The sequence below is a fragment of the Pistacia vera genome, unplaced genomic scaffold (assembly GCF_008641045.1).
Source record: "Pistacia vera cultivar Batoury unplaced genomic scaffold, PisVer_v2 Contig201, whole genome shotgun sequence".
Classification (NCBI taxonomy): domain Eukaryota; kingdom Viridiplantae; phylum Streptophyta; class Magnoliopsida; order Sapindales; family Anacardiaceae; genus Pistacia; species Pistacia vera.
In genome coordinates, this window is record NW_022196004.1 from 466,781 (window position 1) to 486,902 (window position 20,122).

General features: G+C 34.3%; 2 protein-coding genes and 1 long non-coding RNA gene across 4 annotated transcripts; all 3 read right to left on the bottom strand.

Moving 5' to 3' along the window:
• Nucleotides 1-34: 34 nt before the first annotated feature.
• Nucleotides 35-714, bottom strand: LOC116128693. The gene is made up of 3 exons (XR_004127800.1): nt 651-714; nt 330-402; nt 35-72 (listed from the first exon to the last, which is right to left on the bottom strand). It is a non-coding gene; the product is annotated as an uncharacterized LOC116128693 (long non-coding RNA).
• A 1,097-nt stretch (nt 715-1,811) lies between these two features.
• LOC116128692 (U1 small nuclear ribonucleoprotein A-like) lies at nt 1,812-3,313 on the bottom strand. Its single transcript, XM_031414448.1, has 2 exons — nt 2,512-3,313; nt 1,812-1,871 (listed from the first exon to the last, which is right to left on the bottom strand). Exons 1-2 carry the CDS (start codon nt 2,815-2,817, stop codon nt 1,812-1,814), a joined length of 366 nt encoding a protein of 121 aa, XP_031270308.1. The 5' UTR covers nt 2,818-3,313.
• A 143-nt stretch (nt 3,314-3,456) lies between these two features.
• LOC116128691 (SUMO-conjugating enzyme SCE1) lies at nt 3,457-6,627 on the bottom strand. 2 transcript variants are annotated; one of them, XM_031414446.1, is made up of 6 exons: nt 6,466-6,627; nt 6,274-6,357; nt 4,936-5,088; nt 4,714-4,827; nt 4,155-4,247; nt 3,457-3,659 (listed from the first exon to the last, which is right to left on the bottom strand). In XM_031414446.1, the coding sequence occupies exons 1-5, from the start codon at nt 6,529-6,531 to the stop codon at nt 4,185-4,187; spliced, it is 480 nt and encodes a 159-aa protein (XP_031270306.1). In that variant the 5' UTR covers nt 6,532-6,627; the 3' UTR covers nt 3,457-3,659; nt 4,155-4,184. The 2 variants fall into 2 exon arrangements, with proteins under 2 accessions (XP_031270306.1, XP_031270305.1); XM_031414445.1 differs by lacking the exon at nt 3,457-3,659 and having other exon boundaries at nt 3,706-4,247.
• Nucleotides 6,628-20,122: the final 13,495 nt, after the last annotated feature.

Genomic DNA, 20,122 nt, shown 5'->3' on the forward strand with positions numbered 1-20,122 from the left:
GCAAGCTGAAATGTAGCCTGACCAATTTGGAAGGTTATCTCACTAGCAGCTCTTGCGTCGAGGTTTCCAAGACTGAATGATAGAAAAAGGGAAAAAAAAGAAAACAAGAATAATAATGAGACAAGGTTTCACAGATACATGAAGAACTGGAAATCAAAAAGGCAGATACTACACTTCAACTTCTGCAAACAGGGCATGTAGTAACCGCTTTTACTAGGACCTTGACCTTTCTGCTAGAAGCAATCACTTGAAAGTAAAAATATGTGCTAATTGATCTAGAAGTAATCACTTCTAAGTAATGAAAGTTGTGCTTAAGTAATGGAGATGACCTTTGTGTAGGTGGATAACCAATCATGTTGTAAGCAGAATTACCCATTCCAGGCATGTGAACGCTGCCAAAACCTGCTAGTGCCCAAGCGTGCAAAACATGTGCAATGTGAGCATCTAAGAATGTGTCCTTCGGTGACTAAGTAATTAATTTGTTGTCCAAGTGAGAGATTAGAAAAGCACCAGCTAGCTCATATAAAACAATGAATGAGAGCAAGAGAGAGATACAAACATTATTAATAGGCCTAAAGTGAGCCAAGAATGTTAAACAAGCAACCAAAGTAATCTGACACAAACTAATTAAATCTAGGCAATCCACCCACCAGAGTCAGAAGTTCCCCTTGAAAATGTGGAGGATGCTCTTGCCTTCTTATCTGAGCCACTCCATCATCATCTAATAGTAATAACCAACGAGTCACATGACGTCACCGAGCAACCAAAAATATATACAGAAATCAAATCAATTTTTAAGGGAAGATATTCAACAAGCTACAGACCTGTGCTTGAGCGCTTAGGTCGGGAATTAGATTTGCAAGATCAATATATAGGATTGATCCTTTCACGATAAACACCATTCCTGCAAACAGAGGAATGCAAACTAAAATAATATATCTCATGCTCTGAAGCACTGCAGAACAGCAGTGGGTATCATGCACACGTTTTTGAGTACCAAGTGCCAAAGCCTTGTCAACAACATCCGAATGAACAAAATAATTTGACCTACAGCAGATTCAAATCACACAATCTTCAAGTGTTTTGCCTAATGCTTTCTGTACTAGTTTCTCTGATATTTCTAAGGATCAGGACAAGGGTAAATCCTCTCTGGACACTTCAGAACAAAATGAAAACACAAAAGAAAATAGATGGAATTTTGGCGGATAGTTATGGATTGAAAAGTCCATAAATTTTACAGAACCTAAACTGTATCCATATTGCAGATTTATGTAACAGAACAACTTTTAAGAATAACTTGGGCACATGCATGAGTTTCACTTGATGCTTATTTTCCTGCAAATGACATCATTAGCAAAGACAAGTGCTCTAAGTCTAAACATATAGACAAGAAGCCTCCATTGACAGATTATATTTGCCCAATTTGATTAGTTTACTGGTTACATCCCTTGAAATAACATAGCTATAGATACTACTCAAACATCTAAGGCATGATAGTGGCCAATAACCAGTATCAATATGTTTCTATTTAGAAAAGATAATGAAATAGCATCCAGAATGAGATCAAATGTCAGTTACAAATTGTAAGCAAAATATCTTACAAGAAACCATCATGACAATGTGAAGAAATTCCACTTTACCAATCTATTTTATACAATGAATAGCGGTACTTGAAAATAGACCACCGATATTACCTAAAAGTACAGGGATGTGTAGTTTCTTAGCAAAAATGCAGCATGAGTTTCATACATGACTTTTGTGACAAAAGAAGTAGTAAGGGTTTTCAAATCATATGAAGCAGGAACTTACATTTAGAGCTGCATTGCCACGATTGCAGACTGCTGATCAGAGAATAACAGCAAAGCAAATGGCTGTCATCAAGCAAAAGCCATATCAGATGACTACATACCTGATTTTAGTACAATGTAAAGAGTAATCAACTAATTATAAAGCTTAATTAGCAATCCAAACTAAAAAAGAAATAGAAAGAGAAGAAAAAAAGAAAAAAAAAGACTACATCCATTAAAAAGGAGTCCTTCCAATGATTTTGTAGGCAGATAATTAAGAAAATCGAATTCCCTTTCCATGAATTGAGTACTAGCGAGTTAGTGAAAGCAATGTAAAATATAAAATAAACTAGAATATCCCAAAAGCCGAAGCCTGAAATTGTAGTACTTGACCATCTTGAAATAAGACGAGAATAAATTGATTATGTCCGAAGGCATATTAGAATCAGTCTCATCTGAAATTACAAGCAATCCATTTACTTTCCCTATATTGCAAATACTAAACATCCCAACAGTCCAGAATTCACTGTAGCTGAGGATTTTTTTTTTTTTTTTTGGGTGGGGGGTGGCAGTTATCATGGTTAATGGATATTATTAACAGTATAACGATACAATTAGAAACACTAATTCACAATAATTCCAAGCAAATTCAAAAATTAGAAAAGAAAAAGGAGAGCATTTACATAGACATAAAATGTAAACATAATAAGAGAGAGAAGAGTACCTGTGAAGCTTGGGCTTGGTTGCGAAGGTGAGAGGATTCGTAGCCAGGAAACTCACGGAACAGGTTATAAATCTCTCTAGCTTTAACGTCTTCGGGTAAACCCGCCACAAATAGGGTACGGACAGCATCGTAAGAACCGTACGAGGGGAAGTGAGCCGCGTAGGGGGCGAAAGGTGCCGGCTGTTGCTGGGGTATGTAAGGCTGTGGCGGTGGTTGCGGCGGCGCAGCGGCTCCCGGTGGAGGTGGAATTGGCGGTGGGTAGTAACTGTAGGGTACACCGGGCGGCGGTGGGTAATATTCAGCCATGGCAGTTGGGGTTACTTCGAGGCGCAAACAAATCGGGTACTTGACAAAAATTATTTATCTTTTACACAGCCTTTAATGATGGGCCGAGTTTAGGGCCTTTACATTGTTCACTGTTTCAATTTCAAATCCAAGATTTTTAGCATTTATATTCTATTGGCTAAGGCTGTATTTCTTTTAACTTGAAAACTTTAAATAAAATCAAACTTAAATTTTAATATCACATTACCTAAATGGTTATAAACCTCCACTGATACATTAAGCTATAAACAAGTAGTGGATAATTCAATTGTTGCATCGAAAAATTTGGCTGTAAGGGCGATTAGATCATTAATCAATAATTAAGCATGTCGGGTGGATTTAAATACAATTAGTTAGCCAAATAAACACTCGTGAAAATTTCAGTTGAAATCTCTGAATACAATCTATCTGCAACTGATTTGCAACGAAAACAGAGCAACTATGTGCACATACATTACGCTAAATATCCAGTTAATTCCATGAACATTCTATTTCCAACTGATTAGCTTCTACTTGGGATGACGTGCGGACAGAATAATGCTCACTGACGTAACGCTAAATATCATTAATTGCAAGAACGAAAAAAATTCATCCCTGACCATTACTATAAAGCAAACAAAATTTCATCACAATCATCCATCCCTCTTTCACTCGGGATAATTTCACTATGAACACCGACACTAGTTTCCAATGCAAATTACCCTTAAGAATCCGATCAAATCTCTCACTACAGAACAAAAGGACATTAGGAAAACGCTTTTCCACATCAGAATTTATGATGCCAGTCCCATCAAATGTTGAACTTGAAGGGTTATCACCTACAGCTGCCCAAATACAAATATGGGTGTCATTAAGACATGTACTATTGGATATTAATAAAATACTTCAGCTTATATAAACTGAAATGTTCTACAATCTTTTGTTCTGAAACAGGTACAAATGAATGTTACGCTTGAGTAACATGCTACACAGTTTAACAAGTCATTACCAGTCTGGGACAACTTCTCTGCCATCCCTTGTCTGTCTAGCAGAGAGTTGGGGAGGTTCTGAAAGATCAATGAATGATACAACAGTACGTGACCACACAAATGAAAACCAAATAAATAAAACCAAGTTTTCAACTGATATGAACACCAATGAGTACATTGGCCGTATAGAGTAGTGTATCAACATGAACTATCTGGCGTAATGAAAGACAGTTTCAACTTTCAACCATGCAGTTTACACAAAAGGGCAATTGACAATTGCAATATAGCAACATTCTTTAAAAGGCAAGTTTAGCATTGGCATTTTACAAGAGGCAGTCGACCGACAATTACCAGCAGTCACCAAGGAAAGCAGACTTATTATTAGATGAGAGAGGGGTATTGCTTGGCCTGCTGGCGAACCCTTCTCTTGTATTCCACCGTATCCTGTATAAATATTAAATAAGTCCTTTGTTATTAGAATATTAACACAAGAAGATAGAATAGCATCCGTTATGAATAAAACTGAAATTCCAGCACCTGAATTATCAAATCAGAACCTTACTGCACAATATTTCAGGATCAACATATACAGCATACAAAAACTTTTAATATTTAAATCCCTCCAGTTTATTTACATTAACTGGTTATTTCTCATGAAAAGGGCTAGACAAACAAAGTTGCAGCAGAAAATTCCAATTGCAGAGTATCTTATTGTTCATTAAAATAAGCCAATGAAAATATAATATCATCAGACAAGGAGGACCCTGCCATTCTTTCACTAAAGAATCCCTTTTTTTCCCTCACAAAAAGAAATGAAAGAGCTGTTCTGTATTACTAAACAGAAAACAGGAGCTCATCCTGATATATTAAGGTTTCCAGATAAATGCATAAATTTTTATAAACAGCATACCTGGATGAAGAGGTGATAACCTTCTGTTTGAGCAGGATCTGCAGGATTTGGCTGGTCCAGCAAATCTTGGATACCAACAAGAATTTGCTTCACAGTAATGGCTGGTCTCCACCCCTACAAATAACCAAGCTTGCTGAGAAACCTCGTGACTAAGTAAATTCAAAGACATTAATAAACCTGCAAATTCCAAAGCAATTTTCAGGAGCAGCAGCAGGTACTTACACTGTCCTCATTGAGGATTGAAAGGCAAACAGTTCCAGAAGGATAGACATTGGGGTGAAAGAAGCCTTGAGGAAATTTGCACTTTGGTGGCTTGCTAGGATAATCTTCACTGAAGTGGAGAGTAAGTGGGTAGTAACCACCCTCCCAATCAGTCTGCAACATTAAAACATATGATAGTTAATGCAAGTCAAACTTGGAACACAAATATCATCAAAACAAGTTTAACAAACTCTTTATTTCTTCTTTTCTCTATACTTTTCCCCCCGATTATGTGGCCCTCTAAGAAACACCACACAAAAAAAAGGATACAGGAGCATGATCAAATCCACTGACAATGTTAACTTATTCATGTCCTTCAGCCTTTAGAGATGACTACACAAGCACACAGACAAGAAAAAAGATAGGTTGCAAAACATGGCCACAACATTATACTATTTATAATAATATGGAACACAGCACATCATGATGCATTCACACAGTCCAAGTGAAGGAAAAAGATGGAGAAAGGGAAAAAAAAACATCACCACCATATACTATATGCTACAGCAAGTAACAACCAACACAATTCTAGTAGATTGATTCATTATAAAGGGAAATCATTTGAAAAATAAAATAACATCCATCATTACTGAAAAAAAAATTCTAAAGTTGTATCCCAACCCTTTACCATTCATTCCACCATAACACATACATTAACCATAGCTGATTAACCTCAAGACTGGTTTTACCATCAAGACGTTTCCATTATGCACTAAAGCCATTACAAGAAATAAGGGCGGTGATATTTTTTATTGAAAACAGTAGTTGACTATCTTTACGTAGTTAAAAAAAAAAAACAGAAAGAAATACAACGTACAAAATGAAGCAATAACTAGGAAGTAGGCAAGCAACTAGGAAAAACAAACTTCAACCTGAGCCAGACCATTCTTTTAACTTGATGCTTTCAAAACGGAGGGACTTCAAAAAGCCTATAAGGACCACACGTTAACAATCATAAATCCTTCAGGGCCAAAATCTCCTTGAGGATCAATAAACTTCATTTCATTAACATACAGGAGAGTTAGTCACCAAAAATGAATTTTAATTGTCTATTCACACAACAACAGTAATATAAATAAACTCAAGGTAATTCAGATTGAAAATAATCCCGTATCTACACTTCTACAGATCATCATATCAAGGACCACACACCAAATTATCAACAAATTATAACATATAAACTAACTCAACAAATCATTTCCATTGATATAATTTAAAGAAAACGTAAAAGACAAAACAGTATAGAAACAGCACAAATTGGTAAAAATTTTTAACATAAATACAGGGTCTGAAACTTACTCCGGCTTTTCCGGGGATAGTGCAATGCCACACCATCAGATTCACTGAACCATCCGGCAGAGTCTCCGGCTTCGCTACAAAACCCTAGATTTTACAACAAAAAACGAAAAAAGGAAAATATCAAAACACACAACAGAAAAAAAGAAGAAAAACATAGTGAATCATAAAGAAAAAGCAATTCGTTGTACAGACATGAGGATGGTTCTTACGCCACGCCTTTCGCTCCTCCGCTAGCCGGCCACGCGCTATGCCCGACATCTCTCTAGCTCGCTGAAAAAACTCAAATGACTTCTTTTCGGTTTTTAATTTTTATGTACAAATATCGAGGAGCAGAGAAATGAAATACGTAGTGGCCTCTTCGTCTTGTCCCGAATTATTTTTGTTCCAATTATGCCCCATTCATCGTGAGGTCTATATTGTAGAGATTCTGCAATTGTACGGTTCAGATTTGATCGGGAATAGGTTAAGTCTACACTATGCTCGAGGCATTTTGTCCATTTCATGTTTTTTGGGTAAAAAATGACCCTGAAAGTCAATGCATTTGCAATTTTATATCCTAGCGTGGAAACGACGCCACTAAGTTCCCTCACGTGATAAACGCATGCTTAGTCAAAATCCAAATACTTTTTTTGGGTATAATCTTAACTGCCCCTGAGTTTTTAAGTAATTACACCAATTCCCACTAGGTTGAAAAGCCATACAAGACCTACCGTCCCATCCAGTGGCAGATCCAGGATTTTTGTCCGGGGGGCCTTTGCAGTTCCACCAATATTTGTCAAAAAATTCGTAAAAACTTTAAAAAATCACCAAACTTTAATAAAAAAAATAATACAATATTAAGAACCTAAAAAAAAAATATACAATAATACAATATTTCTTTACTTGAATAAATTTTTGAGAAGCAAAATTTTGAGTAAAAGTGTTGAGTAAACCTTGAACAAAACCTTCTTTTAATATTTTTACTTTTTGGCTTTCAAAGATTATAATATAAATTTTCATAGAGTTGATCAAACCTAGCCTAATTAAGTTAAAATCCACCAAAACTTAAATCAAGTCAATGTTACGTTGACTTTTGATATGAATTAATAAAAGAAGGGAAATTTTTTTAGTATAAGCATAGATAGTAACTCAAATTTCTTTAATAATTTTGAACAATTGAACAGTGACGTTTAAAATATAGGTAAGTGATGGGTGAAGGGTGAAGAATAACATTCTTTAAAATATAGTTAAGGTTTTAATTTGAGAAAGCAGATTCATTCTTAGACAAAAAATATAAAATAAACTTACAAGATTAATATTTTTTTCTCTCAAATTAGAATAAAAAACCTCAAAAAGAAAAAAAAAATGATTCAATCCTTAAATAAACTAAATTGAAATGAACAATACACATACCTAAAATCGATAAAACAGAAAACGAAGTTAATTATGACACCTTGAGTGGTGAAAATTTAACAATTTTAGTCTTAAAAAATTTTAAAAGCGAATAACATGAGAAAGAGAAACAGAGAGTAAAGAATTTGGGGATAAAATCATAAAAAAACAGGTAAGGCTGTGTAGAAAAATACTAGAGAGAGTTTTAAACTTTTAATATGATGTGATATATATATAACAAGTTTTTTGGTAGACCTAGATATATAGTATATATAATAATTCTTATTTTTTAAAAATATGAATGTGGATATAAGTATATATGTTAATTAATAATTTTTTATGACCTGTATATTAATAAATTTTTTTTCAAATCTACCTACAAAGGGCCTGAATCCGCCCCTGGTCCCATCGATAGCCTTTTATTATTTATAACCATTGAAAATTATTTTGGTCAATTAATTGTAAATATATGGTTGTAATAAACGACTTTTGTACTACCCTTGGCACACTCAAACGCATTAAATGATAAGTAACACTACATTTATAATTTTTTTATAGGGAGAACGACTTATACATACCCAATGTTTGCCGACACGATAAGTTGATATTTAAAAGGTTTTGAAATGACAAATGGGTACCTTCTGTCATGTTCTGTTAGTGATTTTTATTTTATAATAGTGAAAAGACTAAAATGCCCTTGAAAGTTTAATTTTTAGTTTTTTATAAATTTAAAAATTTCTATATAAAAAACCCCCTAAGTTTGCTAATTTGACTAAATACCCCAATATATAAAAATTTTATAAAATAACAAAAACACCCCCGCCACCCACAGTGCCAGATTCCGGCCACCACCGCCGGAATCTGGCCGAAAAATTGTGTTACGACACAGACCCGTCGGATCTATGTCGTAACACACCGATGTGGCCTTTTCCGGCCAGATCCTCCACGGATCTGGCCGAAAAATGCCAGATCGAGGTGTTACGACACAGATTCGATGGGTCTGTGTCGTAACATAATTTTCCGGTAAGTTCCCGGTCTCGACGGTCGTAGATCTGGCCTTTTCCGGCCAGATCAGCCACGGATCTTGCCGGAAAATGAAAGATCTACGCGTTACGACACAGATCCGATGGGTCTGTGTCGTAACGCAATTTTCCGGCCAGATTCCGGCGGTGGTGGCCGGAATCTGGCACTGTGGGTGACGGGGGTGTATTTGTTATTTTATAAACTTTTTATATATTTGGGTATTTAGTCAAATTAGCAAACCTGTGGGTTTTTTATAAATTTTTAAATTTATAAAAAACTAAAATATTAAACTTTTAAGGGCGTTTTAGTCTTTTCACTATTATCAAATGAAAATCACAAACAGAACATGACAGAAGGTACCTATTTGTCGTTTCAAAACCTTTTGGATACCAACTTGTCGTTTCGATAAATCTTGGATATGCATAAGTCGTTCGCCCTTTTTTTATAAAATTCTAGTGTGATAGTTTTCAATTTATCAATTTGTAGTGAATCCTATTTATTTAAATACAAATTGTTCAATTATAAATTACCACCTTAAAATTGTATAAAAAATTATATGAAAAAATTATAAATGGTGTTTTATTGTTACGTTGCATACTTAATAGCGGAAGTTATCCCCCCCCTGTGGCTCACTAACATGACCCGTGGAGGGCCTACGTCTTATTAGTGCACCCCACCATTCTGAACTCAGTTAATTTGATAAAATATATAATATTATAATAAATTAATTCAATAGAATAATTATTAAGTATATAATGTATTTATTAATAAAGATAATTAAATTTTTAATATTAATTATTTAAACAGTTTTCGTTCATGATAATTGAATTGAATTTAATGATGGAATATGAATTCTTGTTGAGTTTAGTACTGGGGTAAAATTTAAGGTTGGGAAAATCCAGTTAACCGAGCTGGATAAAGCTATTTTTAAACAAAAACAGTTTTAAGGTTTAAGTAGAAACCTGAACTGAAACCAAACTGATTTTTGCTTAAACCGGTTTTTGCTTGAATCGGTTTTAAACCGAACCGAATCGGTAAATACTATATTTATCCTTGTTGATATGTCATTTTGACACTAACGAAATTAGCAAATGCAAACTGCTACGAATCTACACGTGAGGTGATTATGAGAGTGTTTGTGAAGTAATGATGCTATATATGTGAAGAAACATAAATAAAAGATTGACAAGAGAGATTGTTAGAGTGGTTCGGATGTTATAAGTCAGAGTTGGCGGTGGGCTAGGTTGTGCCATGCTTAAAAATTCAAGGTCTGTCGTGTTGTAGGTTGTGCCGTACCAAGGCCCACAAAAATTTGTGCTCTATCATGCCGTGCTGGCCCACCAAATTTGAAGGCCCATAGCACGGCCCGCTATAAATCTTGTCGTGCCTTAGGTCGTGCTGTGGGCCGGCCCACATGCTTTGTAAAAATATTTCATTTTAATATTTATAAATTATGGTAATTTTGATTTATTATTAATAATTATTATAAAAATAGTTTATATATTATATTTAGTGACATTTTGTATTTATATTAATTAAAAAAATATATAATCACTATACAATATAATAAAATAATGAGACATTGAAATATTAATTGAATTTCAACACTTTTTATTACTTATAGGTTATAATTATAAATTGCAAATACAAACTTAGCAATTAGAATTAAGAATTTACATCTTCATTTTCATTAATTTGTAAATTCTTAAAATCTTCAAATATTTCTCGAGCCAAAATCCAAAAATTATATATATATATATAGATAATATGATATATATATATATATATTTTTTTTTTTTTTAAATTTGGCCCACCCTTAACTACAGTAGCATCCGCCCCTGGTTGTAAACATAGATTAGTATTTTATTTTTTCTTTATTTTTTTATTTTTTTGTGTCGTGATGTGTTGGCCCACGTGCCTTTTTTAAGACCCACGGTACGACCTGCATAATCGTGGGTCGTGCCGTGCCATCGTCTCTACTATAAGCAAGTCCTACGTCCACTATGGTTTCATTAATAAATTTCTCTCTGATTGTTAATGCAACGTACAAAGAGAAAAAATCACTCAGGTTACAAGAATAAAGGCTCCGTTTGGTTCAAGATTGGGAATACTACTCTTGGTATTCCCAAAAAAGTTAAACAGTAAAATACCCAAAATCTCTCATTTTTGGGAATACTATTTTCAATATTATTTAATTTTTTTTAAACCCTCTAAATTTGTTAATTTAATTAAATACCCCTAAATATTTTTTTAAAATTACAAAAACACCCCAACAATCCACATTTACCAGATTCCGACCACCACTACCGGAAAATGGCCGGAATCTGGTAGGATGGCGCACTACCGGCTGAATCTAGCCGGTAGTGCGCCGATCTAGCCTTTTTCGGCCAGATCCACCGTGGATCTGGCCGAAAAAGGCCAGATCTTTGGCCGTAACACTCGGTCACGACGGCCAACAAACGGTCGTCGTTGACCATCAACGACGACCGTTTGTTGGCCGTCGTTGAGAGCAAATACGGCCACGGCCAGATCTGACCGTAGATCTGGCCTTTTCCGGCCAGATCCACCGTGGATCTGGCCGGAAAAGGCCATAGCGACGCATGACCGGCAAGATCCAACCGATCATGCACCCATAAGGCGACTCCGGCCACCTCCAGTGGTGGTCGTCGGCAGGGGGTGTTTGAGGGTGGATTAGGGGTATTTTTGTTAACTTTTAATGTTTTATTATAGGGGGTATTTTGTAAAAAAATAAACATAAAGGGTATTTTATTAATTTATAAATTCTACATCGTAATACCCACCCAATTCAACTTTTTTTTAACTTTTTTCAAAAAACTTTTCCCAAAACCCCCAAATTTTGAACCAAACGGAACCAAAGCGTTTTTAGAGAATTGCAAGCTAGTCTCCTTCTAATAGAGTTTTTTTTTTTTTTTTTTTGTATGCAAGTGTATATCCAACCTCCTCTTTGAGGAGATGAGTTGCTTATTTATACTCTTTTTAGCTCAATGTCGTGAGTGTTTTTGCAAGTTATCTTAATTTGTAAATATCTTCTTTCATCCTTATCCTCATCCTCAAATTTGATAAAGTTGAGACAGGTGTCTATAATATCTTCTGAGGCAGTTTAGGGTTTGACACCTAATGTTATTTTTTCATTGAGTGTCGGTTGAGTCTTGATTGGTGGTAATGATGTCAACATATATTTTGGCATAAGAATCCTAATAAATTGATTTAGTCAAGTCTGGACTACCAAACACAATATTATGCCTAAAAAATCAAGGCTAACGTAAGCTGATGTCAGCGAGCACCAATCAGAATTCAAGAAGACTTTGCATCGTCCAGAGTCTGCCATGTTGCCCAAGACAAAAAGAATATAGTTATCAACAACCTAGACTCAAGTTTTGTCTGTGAATGAATTTGGTTCGCACACCTATCCAAACCCCATTTAATTTAAGGATATTTCTTAAATTCTCAGCCAATGGAAAGATAGGAGAGATTTGCACGGCACCAACCTACTTACAGATATGTAATCATTACCTTGAGCTCAGCGAGTATAAATATGCAACTCCCCTTCACAAAATGGAGATCAAACACTCTGAATTTAAAAAAGAAAATAGCAGAGACTATTGGAATATTTTAATAAATTGAATGAAAGTGGTGGTATAAGTTGAGAATTTGAAAGATGACAGGTTAGTGGATTAATGGAGGAGGTTTTAAGAATTAGAAAGTGAAAAGGTGGGAAATAATGGTGGAATTCAATGTTTTGTCCCACCTTGAGTAGTATAAAAAGGAGTTCTTCCTCTCATTTCAACACACCAAAAGTTTTTCAATCTCTCATTTTCTCTCTAGTTTTTAAGGTTTTCCTTTGTTGGAGTCAATGCTTAATTCAGTTCGTTAGAATGTAAGAGTGGTGCTTCTCTTGCTATTCATCTATCGTTGTATCTTGGGAAATAGACGTTGCCCAAATCCTTGTGCACCCAAGTGAAGGAGGTGAACCTGTTTTAAGGAAATTGTGTGTTACACATGCCTCGATATTCATCCTAAAGTTGTATTCTCCGAATCTCTTCCTGTCATTCTGAAAGATTTCCTACACGTGATCACATTGTTGGTATTGTTAATTTTATTGTATTGTCATTTTATTTTATTGACATTTAATTCTATTGTTTTATATTCAATAGATTTATTATTTGTAGTTACTAATATAATAGTTGATTATTTTATAACAATCTTAAAACATATTTGATTTTATTAGTAATCGTAGTTTATTTTGTTAAAAACATTAGATTTTGATATTCCTAAAGGTTGTCATCCTTGTGCAGAAAAAGTGTGGTGGTAAAATTTGAATAGTATGATTTAGAGAAATTCCGTCTAAGGAGACTGGATTTTAAGAGGAACCGTTTGTGACCCCTCCAATGTTTCTTAGGAATTATTTATTGACTACTGTTCAAAAATTCACACAATAATTTTTTTGTTTGGATTTTTCAGAAAATGACATCTAAATCAAAGAACCAAGTTGTGGCTCACACACTAACTCATGTGGCACTAGCCTCTATTCCTATGAACCATGCGGAAAAACTGGAAAAATTCGGTGGAATGCATTTCAAGAGGTGGCAACAAAAGATGTTTTCTATCTAACCACCTTGAATCTTGCGAGATTCTTGACTGAGGATGCTTCTACACTCAAAGAAGATGAGTACGATGTTCAAGTTATCAGTGCTATTGATGCTTGGAAACATTTTGAATTTTTGTGCCGAAATTATGTTATGAATTGTCTGACAGATTCATTGTACAGTGTGTATGCTTCGAAGAAAACAGCCAAAGAATTATGGGAGTCTTTAGACCGTAAATATAAAACTGAGGATGCTGGGTCCAAAAAGTTTGTGGTGAGAGGATTCTTCAATTATAAAATGGTGGACTCAAGAGCTGTTATTAGTCAAGTGCAAGAGATCCAGTTGATTTTACATGAAATTCATTCTGAAGGGATGGTGCTAAGTGAAACTTTCCAAGTAGCTATCATTTTTGAGAATATACATCCCGCATGGAAAGATTTCAAAAACTATCTTAAGCATAAGCGAAATGAGATGAACCTTGAAGAACTCATTGTTAGACTTCATATTGAAAAAGACAACAGAAGTTCTGAAAGTAGAGGGTTTACTCCTGCAGCAGCAAAAGCAAATGTTATGGAGCATGGTCAGAGTTCTAATTCTAAGCAGATAGGAAAAAAGGCCAAGCTGAGGTCGAAATGAGGCATCTCTAAGAAGCCAAAAAAGTTCCAAGGCAAGTGTTTTAATTGTAACAAGATGGGTCACAAAGCTTCTGATTGTAGATTACCAAGGAGAAACTGAATCAAAGAGGCAAATCTTATGGAGAATATTACTCAGGATGTCTCTGACATAAGTCTCTCTGCGGTGATTTCATAAGTGAATCTGGTTGAGTTTAACCTAAGAGAATGGTGACTTGAGACTAGAGCCACTTGGCACGTCTGCTCAGACAAATGACTATTTAATTCATTTGAACCAAATGAGAATGGGGAAAAGTTGTACTTGGGAAATTCAGATACTTCTGAGATTAAAGGCCAAGGAAGGGTGGTCTTAAAGATGACATCTTGGAAAAAGCTAACTCTGAATAATGTTCGGTATGTGCCAGAAATCTGTAAGAACCTAGTGTTTGGTTCTTTATTGAACAAGCATGGTTTTTGTATAGTTCTTGAGTCAGACAAAGTAGTTTTGTCAAAGAATTGAATGTATATTGGAAAAGGTTATGTGAGTGATGGGCTGTTTAAGGTCAATGTTTGTGTTATAAAACCTAATAGCATTAATAAGAGAATTTCTTTTGCTTATTTGCTTGAGTCTTCCTATGTGTGGCATGGTAGACTATGACAGGTTAGTTATAATACTTGGCGTAAATTAATTAACTTAAATCACATACCTATTTTCCAAATCGATTCCAAACATAAGTGTGAAACTTGTGTTAAGGCAAAATTGATAAGGTCATCATTTAATAGTATTGAAAGAATCACAAATCCTCTTGATTTAGTTCACAATGATATTTGTGACCTAAAGTTCGTACAAACAAGGGGTGGCAATAAGTATTTTATTACTTTTGTTGATGATAGCACAAGATACTGTTATGTGTATTTTCTAAAAAGCAAGGACAAAACTATTGATAAGTTTATTCTTTATAAGAATGAAGTTGAGAATCAAATCAATAAAAATATAAAGGTGTTACGAAGTGACCGAGGTGGTGAGTATGAATCACTGTTTCGTGATTTCTGTGCACAACATGGAATTATACACGAAACCACATCACCTTATTCGCCTCAGTCAAATGGACTTGTTGAGCGAAAGAATCGTACTTTGAAAGAAATGATGAATGCAATGCTAATAAGTTATAGGTTGTCTCAGAACAAGTGGGGGGAAGCTGTGTTATCGGCCAATTATCTTTTAAATAAGATGCCCCGGAAAAAGGAAGACAAAACCCCTTATGAATTATGGAAAGGAAGGAAACCTTCCTATAAATACTTGCGAGTATGGGGGTGTCTTGCAAAGTAGCAGTACTGACACCAAAGAAGGTGAAAATAGGTCCAAAAATAGTTGACTGCATCTTCATTGGCTATGCATATAATAGTAGTGCTTATCGGTTCTCGTGCATGAGTCCAAAATCCCAGACATACACATGAACATGATAATAGAATCTAGAAATGCATCTTTCTTAGAACATGTATTTCCATGTAGATTCAAAGAAGGATCAAGTTCGTCCAAACGAACATATGAGACTATGGTTGAAAATAGTCAATAAGTGGAAAATGGACCTAAACGTAGCAAAAGAGCAAGGATAATAAAATCCTTTGGTCCAGATTTTCTAACTTATTTGTTAGAAGATGAACCTCAAACATTTGAAGAAGTTGTGAGATCTTCAAAATGACCTTTTTGGAAAGAGTCTATTAAGAATGAAGTTGATTCCATCCTGCAAAATCATATGTGGGAACTAGTGGATCTCCCTCTGGGTTGTAAACCTCTAGGATCCAAATGGATTTTCAAGAGGAAAAAGAAAGTAGATAGTTCAATTGACAAGTACAAGGCTAGACTTGTAATTAAGGGATACGAGCAAAAAGAAGGCCTAGATTACTATGATACGTATTCTCCGGTGACCAGAATAAAATCCATTAGGATGATACTCGCGATTGCATCTTTGCGAAATCTAAAAGCACATCAAATGGATGTAGAAACAACTTTTCTTAATGAAGATTTGGAAAAAGAAATCTACATGGAACAACCCGAGGGTTTTTTTATCCCAGGGCAAGAAAAGAAAGTTTGTAAACTAGTCAAGTCTTTATATGGATTAAAGCAAGTACCAAAACAATGACATGTAAAATTTGATAGTGCTATGATGGCTAGTGGCTTCAAAATCAATGAATGTGACAAATGTGTCTACATCAAAGAAACGAATGATGCTTATGTCATTTTATGTCTTTACGTTGATGACATGCTCATTGGTGGTAGCCTGATAAGATGATCAAATCTACCAAAGATATATTGAATTCAAGATTTGACATGAAAGATATGGTTTGGCTGATGTAATATTGGGAATTAAAATTTCAAGAACTTCAGAAGAGCTTATTTTAAGTCAATCGCATTATGTGGATAAAATTCTTGAAAAATTTAATAAAGATGATTCTTGCTTGGCTAGAACACCTTTAGATACTAGCCAACATCTATTGAAGAATAAAGAAGAGGGTATTTCTCAAGTAGAGTACTAAAGAATTATAGGAAGTCTGATATACTTAATGAGTTGTACTAGACCAGACATAGCTTACACAGTTGGTAAACTTAGTAGATACACGAGTAATCCTGGAGCTGATCATTGGAAAGCAATAATAAGAATACTTAGGTATTTATTGTATACTCGTAGTTATGGGCTACACTATACTAGATATCCAAATGTGCTAGAAGGATATAGTGATACAAACTGGGTATCTGATATAAAAGACTCAAAATCTACTAGTAGATATGTGTTCACACTAAGAGGTGTAGCTGTATCATGGAAATCCTCTAAACAAACTGTTATAGCCAGATCCACTATGGAATCTGAATTTATTGCTCTGGATAAGTGTGGTGAAGAGGCTGAATGGTTATGTCAATTCTTAGAGGATATTCCAAAGTGGCCAAAACCTATGCCAACAATCTGCATTCATTGTGATAATCAATCTGCAATTAGAAGGGCACAGAGCAATGTGTATAACGGTAAGTCTAGATATATACATTGTCGACATAATACTATTTGACAACTACTCTCAACAGGAATTATCTCTATTGATTATGTGACATCAAAAGATAATTTAGCGGATCCGCTAACCAAAGGGTTAAATAGAGAGGAAGTTAAAAAATCATCGAGACGAATGAGACTAAAACCTATGAAATAAGTCGGTATAATGAAAACTCAACCTAATTGACTGTAGATCCCAAGATTTAGGTTCAAAGAGACAACTTAATTATAAAGACTTAGATAAATCACTGTGAGAGTTACTCTCAGTCTGTTCCTATGATTAAATAAAACAGTGATGCCCGTAAGGAATAAGTTTAAGCGAAAGCTTTTAATGATTCTTATGCGTTGGGTTTTCGAGCAGAATAATGCAAGTTTCTCTTAAAGAGATCACCTATGCGAGAAAGAAGTAGGGCCGCTTCTAAAGGGAATTGTATAGGGCTCAATTTTTAAGAACTTCTCGTAGAACCAGGGGTATGTTTATGGCCAAAACGAACATAATAATGAGGACTTAATAATGTTAGGGAGGATTCTTGTGTGAACAATGTCATCATTTACATAAATGACAAATTAGTTCAAGGACATCATGTTTATTAATCAGTCAGCAAAGTAAACATACTTTCACAAGGGAAGGTTCAAAAGGTAACACCTACCTATCCTATGCAAGTCTAACCGTTAAACTCCATCACTGTGTCTTGTGTCTAGATCTATCAATTTCATTTATGTGGGGGATTGTTGGAATATTTTAATAAATTGAATGAAATAAATGGAATGAAAGTGGTGGTGTAAGTTGAGAATTTGAAAGATGAAAGGTTAGTGGATTAATGGAGGAGGTTTTAAGAATTAGAAAGTGAAAAGGTGGAAAATAATGGTGGAATTCAATGTTTTGTCCCACCCTGAGTAGTATAAAAAGATGTTTTTCCTCTCATTTCAAACACACCAAAAAATTTTCAATCTCTCATTTTCTCTCTAGTTTTTAAGGTTTTCCTTTGTTGGAGTTAAGGCTTAATTCAGTTCGTTAGAATATAAGAGTGGTGATTCTCTTACTATTCATCTATTGTTGTATCCTATGAAACAGACGCTGTTCAAATCCTTGTGCACCCGAGTGAAGGAGGCGGATATGTTTTAAGAAAATTGTGTGTTACACAAGCCTCGACATTCATCCTAAAGTTGTATTCTCTGGATCTTTTTTTGTCATTCTGAAGGATTTCCTACACGTGATCATGTTGTTGGTATTGTTAATTTTATTATATTGTCATTTTATTTTATTGACATTTAATTCTATTGTTTTATATTCAATAGATTTATTATTTGCGGTTACTAATATATTAGTTTATTATTTTATAACAATAACACACTACGGAAAAGAGACTACCTTGATATTTTCTAAGAACACTTAGAACACCAAATACTTGTCACTCAGATCGCAGTTTGTGACCACCAAATACTTGTAACTCATATCGCAGTTTGTGACCTCTTGTAATCTTGGCTAATAACCAAGAACTCACTATTATGTAAGAAAACAGTGGATGTGTGATTCACTTTAAGCATCCAAACTACTATAAAACCTTACTTGTCTCATTTACTTTACGTTTTTGCATGCTACTGTGGTAATAGTACTCCATACTTAACTTATATAATTATTCACATGTACTTTCTAAGACTCTCTTAGCACTTTTCATGTGCGAGGTCGTTTGTGCTAAAATCAAGCATCAACACACACCCTTTTGGTTTGGAAAATAAATCTGATTAAACACTTTTTTTTTTAAAAAAAAAAAAAATTGTTGTGGGATGCTTATTAGAAAGACAAAGATGCTTATTACATATAATTCTTGGATATTCTACATTGTAGTTTTGTTTTACAATTTGTTGGAGATTAAAAAATGTTAATATATGCTGTTACCAACAATAAGTCGAATTTCTACGTTTGTTGGATTTGGAAGGGCTAGAGTCCATCGTTAAATAATGCCAAGACTCAATGTGGGGGTAATTAATAGTTTTTCAAACAAGATGGGTGTAATGAAGTTGGATGACTTTTACCCTTGTTTTATACATGGCCTCGTTATAGTGGGCTGGGATGGCCCAACTTAAACTCAAATAGAATTTTTGCTAATTACATTCTGCACTTATAAAAACTCAAATCCTCGCGTTAGTGGACCTTTGTGATCGCAAGCTATACTAATCACGATTAGAGTTGATTAAGATATCCCTTATAAAATATAACAATGGGAAAAGATTCATGATCTTAGGAAAGCCAATGAAATTGAGACATATCATTCTAAGAAAATGAATCATAATTAAGCTCAAGGAATCTTAGGAGAATTTCAATATTAATTGCATTCATTTTCTTATCTTTAGAAGCCAGTGAGATCATGACGTGTCATGTTAATAAAAAAAGCAAGTAAACTTTAAATAACTTGGAACTAACTTTAAGTGTCTGCTTGAGAGTTTTTTTTTCACTAGTTTTGGGAGATTTTTAATTAGACTGGTTTTGAGGTGTTTAAAAACTATTACTTGCCAGATTTTTTATGAATTAGTTTTGACTGGTTTAAAAACCCTCCAAAACCAATGTAGTGTATTTTTAAAGAGTTTATAAAACAACCAAAATTAGGGTGTTTTGGCTGGTTTAAAAATTTTATCCCAAAAAAACCTATTTCCACTATTATTCATATACAATAATCCATTTGCTGGTTTAAAAATTTCTTCAAACCCCATTCAATCTTCAATCTTTAGATGATTGTTACAATGCTTTTGAATATTTTATCTTAGGCTTTCTAATCCTTCATTAGAGATATGAAGGTTTTTCTTTCTTTCTTCTTCATTTTCCCCTTCAACTTTTTGTTCTTTTAATCTGGTAAACTCCTCTGCAGGCTGCATACAATTTAATTGCATTTCTTTATCAGTTGTTTTACAAAATTAGGTGGTTTTTCCTCTATTTGATTCTTTCTATTTGCGTTTAGGTGATTGATTGAATCCTTGTCAATTTGTTAAATAAAAATTGTTTTTGATGGCTTTGCTTCATTGATTGAAGAAAAGAACAAAAAACTGTTTTTTAGAAATGTTGTTGTTGTTGTTATATTGATAATTTGCGAAGTCCATCATTGTGGCAACATATTTATTCTCTTAAAATGACAGATTTCGAATGATTGTGTGATGAATTAAATAATATACAATGAAAGAACTTACAAATAAATTA

Excerpts from the sequence above, each read along its gene's own strand:
- LOC116128692 (XM_031414448.1), bottom strand. The coding sequence starts at position 2,817 with ATGGCTGAATATTACCCACCGCCGCCCGGTGTACCCTACAGTTACTAC. Across the intron at positions 1,872-2,511 it reads ACCAAGCCCAAGCTTCACAG|CCATTTGCTTTGCTGTTATT; the intron begins GTACTCTTCTCT and ends GCTTGATGACAG.
- LOC116128691 (XM_031414446.1), bottom strand. The coding sequence starts at position 6,531 with ATGTCGGGCATAGCGCGTGGCCGGCTAGCGGAGGAGCGAAAGGCGTGG. Across the intron at positions 6,358-6,465 it reads GGCGTAAGAACCATCCTCAT|GGTTTTGTAGCGAAGCCGGA; the intron begins GTCTGTACAACG and ends TGTAAAATCTAG. Across the intron at positions 4,248-4,713 it reads GTTATCACCTCTTCATCCAG|GATACGGTGGAATACAAGAG; the intron begins GTATGCTGTTTA and ends ATATTTATACAG.